Consider the following 9,833-nt stretch of genomic DNA (forward strand, 5'->3'; position numbering starts at 1 on the left):
TAGGAAGCAGGAGTGGTATTTGTATGTGCAAATGACTTCTCATTATCTGTGTGACCCATACAGAGGCTGAGTTTCAGCAGAACTTCAGGTAATACCCTGGAGGCTTTTCAAAAATCTGTACCTCCCAACTGATTTTAATCAAATGAGAAAAGCACTTAGCAGACATGGAAATGAGACATTACATTTGGGTTTTCTTTCCATTAGTGTCTATCCCTGGTGTTTGAGTTACTTTATGATTTTAAATTTTAGTTTTCTTTCTCATTATAGAGAACCTGTCCAGACATGAAATTCTTACCCAGGGTTATTTGCAGGTCTAAGACCCCTTTGGTATAGGACTGGTGTAAGGACTGTGTTCTTGCCTGTTCCATCAAGTAAAAATATAAATTGCATTGGTTCTTTAAACTGTTCTGAGGTTCCCTTTTGTTTGCTTTCACAGTCCAAACTAAAAAGAAAAAAGAGTTACCTCACAACATGTGAAGATATTTCAAGTATAACTTACAGATAACTTGTTTCAATATTCTAGTAAAATATGTTATTAAGGAGTAAGATAATCCATCAAATTAATTTATTTCAGGGAACCTGCAGGAATTTTCTAGTCTAATTCCTGTTCTACTCTGAGATGCTATTAGCGCAGTGTGACAGTCAGCAGTGGTGCCAGCAAGTGTGAGCAGTGCAGTAGCTTTGGCTCTGGGGCTGGACTGTGGCTGGGGAAGGCAGGATTGGCTGCACAAGGGTCCCTGTATCCCCAGCAGGAGGGATGTTGGTGGGGACCCATCTGCTCCTTTGCACGTGTACAAAACCACTCCGGCAGAGTGGTAATTTCACCTGCTTTTGGCTGGTAGACGGGAAAGCATATGAGGTGGATGTTCAGACCCCATGTTCTCCAGCACAGACCGAATACCCTTAGCATGTTCCTTGCTTTGCACCATGTTCAAGGTAAACTTTCACCCCTCCAGTGGTTTTCTGTTGCTCCACAGATTCAGCACAGCAATGTTTCTGCTGAGTGCTTGCTGTCCAAGGCAGAGCTGCCCAGCCTGCAGCAGGCATTGGGACCTGCTTCCCAAGAGAAATGCATTTTTCTGCTGTAGACACGCCCTTCTGATCCAGGGTCCAGGGAGTCTTTCCACTGACTATGACAGCCTTCAGGTTAGGCTGCAGCCTTTTCAGTGTCCTTTGTGAGAGCTCTTCAGCCAGATCTCCAATCGCTTTCACCAGAGCTGGGCTTGGTGTGTGCAGGGTTTTTCCTTTTGTTTTGCCTGGGCTGGTGAGGCCTCCCTGCTCTTTGCATTCTTTGCATTCACACGTGGGAGCATCACTGCTGATGAGTGCCCTCCTCTGAGGGAACACCAGTTTGTCTGTCTGTCTTGTATGTCTATTAGTCTGTTCTGTTTAGCTTCATCTTTGCTAATGTAGCTCTTTAACTCCCACCCGAAATGGATGGAAGATGCATAAACAAGAGCTGCAATGGATAGATGCACTGATGACCTTGAACTTCACAAGGAGCAGGGAGAGCACTGTTGAGCAGTCCCAGCATCTTTCTTCCTAACATTTAAAACCTGCCTTAGGGCTTTTCTAGGCTCTTAATGTAAAACCTTTTTCTCCTAATTTTTCAAACTTGTGATGCTCTTTAGATCCCTCCCCAGAGTCCGTATGAGGTGGAAACACTGGCCGGCTGTGCTTTAGGACTGACTGTACTGCATATTTGTATACACACTCTGTAGACATGGAGACATAGAGACTTAGCACTTGCTTAAGTTTATTCACTTAGTCTTAACAAGGCACATAGTGTGGCTGAGCAGGTAGAAGTTGAGATGCCCTCATGTGTTATGAATACTTGGTCACTTTTGGAGTCTTCAGCAGTAACAGGGCTGGCTCAGTGTTTTGGGGGAAGTCTTTTATACTTTGGAGCTGTGCCAAACACTTCCCAATTCCTCAGCCTCCTCTGGCACAAGGGAACCACCACTGTAGGTAGTACATGGACTGTCTAAACCCACATTTGAAGAGCATTTGGACATATAACACTTTTTTCCCTTTAACCTCTTCCTTCCCTGAAAGAATAATGTAGTGTTTGGTTGGTTGATTAAAAAAAAATTTTCAAAAGTCACATAGATCATGCTATGAGGGTCACTTGTTTACATCAGTGGGGTGGTACACTTACAGCCTAAAACTATGGGATTTGATCTGGTCAGGTTTTCATCCTGTTTAACTACTACTGCATAGTTGCTTACTGTGGGGTGTTTTACCACCTCACTGCAGGGCTCTGCTGTAGACCTGGGAGTTAGTGCTTTGGTAGGAGCTGCCAGGATCTCTAGAGCAGAGGCCAGAGGGGATCCACTTAGTCATGTGTCTTGTCAGGAACTGGAAGCTATCGGAGAGCAGGGGACTGCTTGGCCTTTGCCCTTGCCCAGCTGCCTGATGGAAGTCCCTATGAGTATCCTGCCAGGAAAGGGAATGTGAGCAGGGTTCTGATGCTGCACCTCCTGGTAATACACATAAAAAGCCTGCACTGTGGAATATTCAGAGGCAGTGTCAATTTTTTTTAGCTTTCAAATAACTAATTTAATTCGTAGTTATTAATGCTTTTAGGAGGAAAAACTGCTCAGGGAGGTCACAAGTAATCAATGGGAAGTGGACCACGTGGTCTTAGGAGCTCATGGAGCAATTTCAGCAGTCAATTTATTGGTATGGAACAGAGAAGCACTTCCTTGAATTAAAAAAAAAGCCAACAAAACATTCTTACAGCTGCCTCAATATTAACTTTAAATTTTTTATTTTTTAATATGCCTTTCAGGGCTGATGATAGGCAGGAGGGAGTTCCAGAAATCCTTTGAGGATTTCAGGCTCCACAGTAAATGCTTTGAATGCAAATTCCACTGCAAATAGTACATTGAACTTACATTTAAATTTCTTTCTATAGAAATATACATAGTAACAGAGCATTGTTTCATAGGGCAGTGATCCCCAATTCCAGCACCAGACAGTAGAGCTGACTAGAAAGGAGTTTCTGTGGGGCTTGGTTGGCCTAGAGTGGGTCACAGTCCTTGAGAAAAAAGTTGGTTTGCTTTAATACGGTGATGAGCACAGCTCCAGGGGTTCAAGATGTGGTTCAGTGGAGCTTTGAGCTGAATGAGCTCATCACCCTGCACTTCTCCAAAGTCTTTGAGCATGCTTGTGCTGAAGGTATCACAGACCTCTCTACTCTCTGCTTCTGCTCTCAGTGTGCCATGAGAAAGCAAGCTTTTTACTGGAGGGCACTGCTGAGGTGAATAAAGAGGAGGACAAAAAGCTTAAACTTGAGGCCTTTGAAATTGAGTTTCAAAGTTGTGTTGAATGATCACAGAGCACGGCCATGCTCTGTATTTCATCCAATCCACTTTGCCAAGCAGCCCTGCAGGCAGTACACTAGCTCAGACATTCCATTTGCTCACAGCATGCACCTTGCTTTCAGTAGGTGTTTGAATATGTCAAAAATGTGCAAAACCAGGCTGTGGATACCTGTGTATCACTTTTTCAGTGATCTTCCCCTTCCCCATAAAACCTCCAGCCTCAAACACCAATTTCCCTTTATGTGTCCTGGGACACAGTCCCTGTGAAGAGTTTTGACTGGGGAGTGAGTCAGGGCAGAGTCCAGCAGCTTCACTGGTGGTGGTGTTTGGAGCTGGGTTTTCCAGTCGGGACCTCCTCTGTCCTGAAGCTCTGCCTTGTTGTGGGAATTAATAGAACATTTCATATGCTTGCTTGGTACAGGGTAGAGTGATTTTGCTGGGGCTACATGGCATTGTGCCTTCGGAGGACCTGAGCTGTTGGTTTTTTTTAAAAAAGGAAAGCAAGTTGCTTTTCTCTTCTGTGTCAGTCATTGAGGATTTTTCTAAAAGCAGCAGCAGATGCCTTCCAGCATGCTTTTGACCTTCCAGTTTTGATCCTCTCAAGTACATGTTCCTGTCCATGTTCCTTTTCCCCTACAGGAATGCAGTTTTCCTATACTATTGTACCATTTCTGGCTGTAGCAGTGTCCATAACCTTCCACTCTGATTCCCTGCCCTAAGCTTCTGTTTTGCTGTCACCTTTCCCCTGCAGCATTCTGTGTGCTGCAGTGCTGTTGTGTTACTGTAGCCTCAATGTCTCTTGTGAAGATGAAGGATCTTGCTGTCCAAAGAGTATGGTGTTGGGGTGGGAAGGGGAAGAGTTGTTAATTTTCTTTTGTTGTCTGCACTCCATTTACATTTTTTAAATTCTGACCAATACAACATCTGCTAAAATGTCTTCCTTATCATTTGCTTGGTGATCACACAGCCTTCCCACCATTCATTGAGAGCTGGACCAGATCTCACAGAGTCTGAAAAGAGCTATGTGGTAAGGCCCCTGTTTAACTCAGATGTGTAGTCCTAGACACTCTTCACCCAGACAGTAACAGCTCAGTAGAAATAAAATGCCAGCACTATTTTTAGTTGCAAAGTAGGTACGTATTTATCTCTTTGCATATATTGTTTGTTTGCAACAGAAGGGGAATTTAACAATTAGAAAAACTGTCACAGCCAATGAGAAGTTGGGCTAATTGTGCTGCCAGACCCTGGGTATAAGTTAAATGAAGCCAAATGCATGAGTGGAGCAGGCCAACCTCACCTTGCATTCTTGAACTGACTTCATAGCTTTTGGAATGGTGCCACTGCATAACTAATTGCAACGTCTTATGCTGCTGCTTTTAAAAATATGTGTAAATGTATTTGTTACAAATCTTCAAACTAAATGCCAAATTCTTCTGTATCTTGCCTGTTTTTCCATGCTTACACCTGGATCCCTTCTGCACTCCACTACCTGGATATTTACCTGGATCTACAACTCTTCTTTTGTTTTTGTTTTTTTACCGGACTTACATGCTGCAACTGGAATGTCCCATCTCTTCTTATCTGTATTTCCCCTCCCTTCCCCTTGTTGACTGTCCTTTGGGTGTTCTTGGATGTCAATGCTGCCTACCACACAGGAAGCTGTTTGCAATGAAATCATAAACATTGCAGAAAAGTCTGTTCATTACTGCAGTACTATTTCTCAGCCTCTTGACTCTCGCCACAAGGTGACCTCTAATGACCATAAATCATCTCTCATCATTTCTCAGCAACCTCAAGCACAGCAGCAAGGAGCCAGCCCTGAGCGAAGTCAAACACCACGAGACATGTAAGTCCTTTTGGTTCCCATCTCTTCCAGGGGCCTTACTTCTGACTGGTGGTGAAGATAGGGAGGTATGAGACCTCTCAGTGTTTCAGAAGGTGAATTAGAATTATGTGAAAATGTTAGCTTTGCTTTAAAGAACAAAAATAGCCACATATCATCATAATGAGTTTCAGACTGTGCCCTTTCTGTCTGTATAGCACCTGAAGCAATGACTTCATGATCCAGGGCTGGGTCACCATTACAGAGACTGTCTTGGTGTATTTGTATCTTGAAGCTGGTAACAAGTTAATATCCACTGACTATACCTGATCATATGACATGGATCAATGTGTTCAATCCTGTTCTTAGCTTCTCACAGTACAGTGAGAGCCCAACACCGATGCCACTCGGTGCATTGCTGACCAGTTCCACAGGTGAATTGGTAGCTGAGAAACCAAGGCTGAGATTTTCAAAGCTGTTCAGTGGAGCTGCCACTAAGCTTGGTGAGACCTTACACTGATGGTTCTGAGAATAGCAGCCCGCACTGTGTGCTAGGGACTGATGCTCACAGCAGTTGGCTTCTGAAAGGAGCCTTGGCTTTCTCTTTATGCAGAATGGGAAGTCTCACATCACCCCTCCATAGGCAGGGGACCCAAGCCTCCCCAGATTTGCCCAAAGATTGTTTCCACTCCCTAAGGATCCTTTCTAATGACTACAGGGTGCCTGTGGTACAAGTGACATCTCAGGGCAGGATTCAGCCTTGGGTTTTGTTTCCACTGTACCTCCTCAGCCATGATTTATCCAGCAACCTTAGTGCAGGAGTAGGCAATATCTTTTTCTAAAGTCCTTTGCTCTGCCGTTTGGTCAATTATGGCTCTGCCTGTGTGCATGGGCAAGGGAACAGTTGTCTCATTTAGCCCAGGAATGAGTGTATCCAGGTTTTGGCTTGCACTCAATAGGGTGTCTGCAATGGTATGTTCTCTAGGTGCTACATTAGGAAGAACCTGGTTGGTTGTCTGTGCAGACAACTACATGGCAGAAAGGGAGCAGAAGCTCTCCATACATCCCACACAATATAGGCATGACATTTTTTACTACCGTGACCTTTTGACAATAGCGAATTCAATGTAGTTGGCTTCCACCTCTCAAAAGAAAAACACAGGTTCAGATTGCATTGGACAATATGTAATAGGAATTAAGGGATGGGAAACATCTCCTCCTGAAGGGGTGTCAAAGAAATCCAATGGCTAACATGTAGTATCTTTCTGGTTTTTAGAGTTAGCTACCAAGCCCTCTACAGCTACACTCCTCAGAATGATGATGAGCTGGAACTGAGGGACGGTGACATTGTTGATGTCATGGAGAAATGTGATGATGGCTGGTTTGTAGGTGAGTGTGACACTTACCTGTTAGCAGAGCTTTTGGGGATGAGCAGTTTTGCAGAGTGTCTGGAAGTTGCCTTCATTTGTGGGGTCAAAATGGTGAAAAAAATTGACTCAAATTTTTCCAAAATTTCCCATCTTTTCCCACCAAGAACATTAAAATTAGGCTGCAGGGTGGTGGAGCTTTGTTTTCCTTGCTAGGTCTCTAGTACTTCCTTCTTTATCTTCTTAGTACCTCCATTGCTCTCTTTGTCCTGAACCTTCTTGCTCACACAGGTTGCAGAGCAACAGGGGGAACCAAGAAAAACTGGATTTCTGTAGTATTTCCAAAGCTGAGGGAGCCATGACTAGTTACAGAAAGTGGCAAGTAACAAGGTGAAGGCAACACACGGATAGGAGTTGCAATCCATGAAAATCCAGCCTCAAGTGCATGTTTAGCAAAATCCTTTACCTTCAAGGAGTGCAAGTCTGGACAGTGTTCTCCATCTCAACATTTCAAATCTAGATTTGCTATCTCTTCTTAAGGGAGATTAGCTCATTTACACTGAGAGGAGTTTGACTTCCAACCTATAGGCCCAGGAGCTTTCATCAGCACCTTATTAATTGTTAAAGGGGAAGACCAAAGATGATTACTAGCAGAAGTAGTTGTGATCTGGTCTGTACCAAAAGGCTCTTTGATTAAGGCTCCTATTTAGTACTAGGAATCAATGTCTGCAGGCCGAAGAGGTTGCCACCTGTACCTTTTTAAATCCTGGAGCCTTCCTTGCATGTCTCCATCTTACTCTGTCTTCCTTGTGTTTTATTTTGCAACAGGTACATCCAGAAGAACAAGGCAATTTGGCACCTTCCCAGGCAACTACGTGAAGCTTCTTTACCTGTAAAATAACAGTGATCCCACCATGACAATGATGGGATTCCTTTCCAGATGGTGTTTTTAAACAATGAAGAAACAGACAATTTATGAATGTAATAGACAAGAGGTGAGAAGTGTTAGGAGGATGTGATTATGTGGTACACTATTGAGTTGAATGTGTAAGCCCTGCTTCCATGGAGTCAGGGTGTGATTTGTTTGCTGAAGAAGAGACAGTTTCTAGTTTACAGTGCTGCCTTTGTGTATTCCTCTCCCTTCCCCAGCAAGAGTTTTGATGATAATCTTAATTTGTACGGAGTACTTACCTCTGAGAAGGCTTCAGGGAAGCACATGGTATAGGTTTTATTTGTGTGTTGAGATAGGATAGTGCTTTGGGGCAGTACTCAGCCCTGCAGCTGCTCACGTTTGTTGGAACAGTTCAGGAGGCCAGGCTTGCTGCCCAGTTTCTGCCTTGCTGAAGACTCACTTTTCTCTGCCTTCCAGTTCCATAGAAAACCCCTCCTTCATGTCATGCATCTTAAGACCCAGCAGAGGCAAAGGACAGCTGATACAATTAAACTGCAGAGCTCTGTGTGGAAAAGGAGTTTGGGACTGGTGGTTTAATCCAGAGAGGTCAGCCAAAGCATAATGCAAATGTGCAAAAATCCCAAACCCTTGAAGAACGTATTACCAATCTCTGCAGGGTTTTTTCTTTTGTGCAGGGTGTGTGTGCGTGAGTGTATTGTGTGCATCAAAATAAACTGAGTCCTGTTTTTTTAAAGAGAAATCAGCCTAGCTTTGACATTTATCTGCACAAAGAATAGAACCAATAAACAGAACATCCGTGAGGGCGAATCCTGTTTATGTGTCCTACGGCTGTTCACTTTCTCTGCTCCTCCTGCCCTGTTGCTGGCCCTAAAGGATCATACACCTTTTGCAGTATATGCTTTGGGATGAAGACTTTACTTCTTTCCCAGCATTAAATCTTAGAGGCTCTGATAAATCTGAGCAATGTATCACTGAGGGTGCCTTTTTTTTCATTTTGGTTTCAGTGTTGATTGTAGGTCTCAAATAAATACATGCATTTTGGCTGCCTCTTAGTCATACAAAAAAGTCTAATCATTTTGGAAAGCTGTTCCCAGCAGTTATTACCAGTTACATAAATTTGTATTTCCTTAAGGGGAAAAAAAAAAAAAACAACCATGGCTTGGCTGTATGTTTGCCTGTAAATCCACTATGAATACTCTTTTGATAGACTTTTTGTTATTAAGGAAAAGCATAAACAATACCAGTTCTATCAGACTCTGCTTCCTACAGTTACCGTACAAATAGCAAAGGGTTAGATTGCTATTTTGTCATAAGCCGTATTTAATAATATAAAATGCCTATTTTTATGCTGATGCTTTTATACAGATTTATTAAGAGTAAACTACAACTAACTGTTAGCACGACTTGCAATGTTTTGATAAACTAGCCATGCTCCTGGGTTTGAAATCAAGTAGGCTTGTCTTCCGTCTCAGTCAGCGGAAGAGAAGACTCTGTGTCTCAGAAGTTTGACTGTAAATATGTATATTTAACTTTGTACAGACAATGTACTTACCTTGTATAGAGAAATAATTTAAACACATTGAATGAAGGGAGGGAAAAAAAGGCAGTTGTGAAAGGTTGGGATTTTTTTCCACTTTTATTTAAGTGATGGAATTCCATGTATGTTCACATAAAGAGTTTTAGCACAAAATATTCATTATGAAAGGGTTTCAGATATGAAACAAAGCACCACTGTTTATTTTCTGCAGAAGATATCTTCAATCCTGCATCTTATTTATGGGTTTGTTGTTCTGCTTTGGGTTTGCCCTCCAGTTATTTGCAACAATGTTTAGGCCTGTTGCTAAGATTGGATAACACCAAATAAATCTATCCAGCAAAGTAACATGTTGATATTGATTGTATATAACATACTCATTTAAAGGTTAATTTTCTGTTCTTGCTCTTGCCAGTTTAAGTTAAACACACACACACACACACACACACACACATAACACACGTATCCACACAAACCGCAACTTACTTTGTGTTGATTTTTTGTTTCTTATTGCAGTGGATTACTATTTGACAATTAATAAATGGAATTATTGAATTACTATTGTGTTTCTCGTACAAATTATTAAATAAAATCTACTCTGGTTGTTCCTGTAGCAGTGCACTTTTGTACTAGTGCCCTGCTGTGGCTGCCTTTGTATCCATACTGACCTGTGGGTGTCTGCCATGGGCATTCCCACTGTCCTGCACCTGAGCATCCTGCTTGTGATTTGGCTTGAGCTCACCAGTTTTCCTTCCTGAGCTGTGGGCTGGCTGTGACTTTTGCTTAAACAAACCAAGGTGTAGAAGCAGAGGAAAAGCTGGTTTTCACACAGATCTTGCTGTAACATGGTGACAGGGTACAGTTGCTGTGG

At 42.7% G+C, this 9,833-nt stretch overlaps 1 protein-coding gene across 26 annotated transcripts in view; it reads left to right on the plus strand.

The window, feature by feature from the left end:
• SORBS1 (sorbin and SH3 domain containing 1) overlaps positions 1–9,521 on the plus strand; it is a 164,435-nt gene extending 154,914 nt beyond the window's left edge. For 15 of the 26 annotated variants that reach the window (XM_082285972.1, XM_082285977.1, XM_082285980.1 and 12 more), the window contains 4 exons: positions 4,294–4,353; positions 4,982–5,172; positions 6,425–6,537; positions 7,344–9,521. In XM_082285972.1, the coding sequence (XP_082142098.1) occupies positions 4,294–4,353; positions 4,982–5,172; positions 6,425–6,537; positions 7,344–7,411 (432 nt within the window). In that variant the 3' untranslated portion in view covers positions 7,412–9,521. The remainder of the gene's footprint in view (positions 1–4,293; positions 4,354–4,981; positions 5,173–6,424; positions 6,538–7,343) is intronic. The other 11 variants (XM_082285981.1, XM_082285985.1, XM_082285986.1 and 8 more) reach the window with 2 other exon arrangements.
• Positions 9,522–9,833: the final 312 nt, after the last annotated feature.

This window comes from Coloeus monedula, assembly GCF_965178545.1.
Source record: "Coloeus monedula genome assembly, chromosome: 8".
Taxonomy (NCBI): Eukaryota; Metazoa; Chordata; class Aves; order Passeriformes; family Corvidae; genus Coloeus; species Coloeus monedula.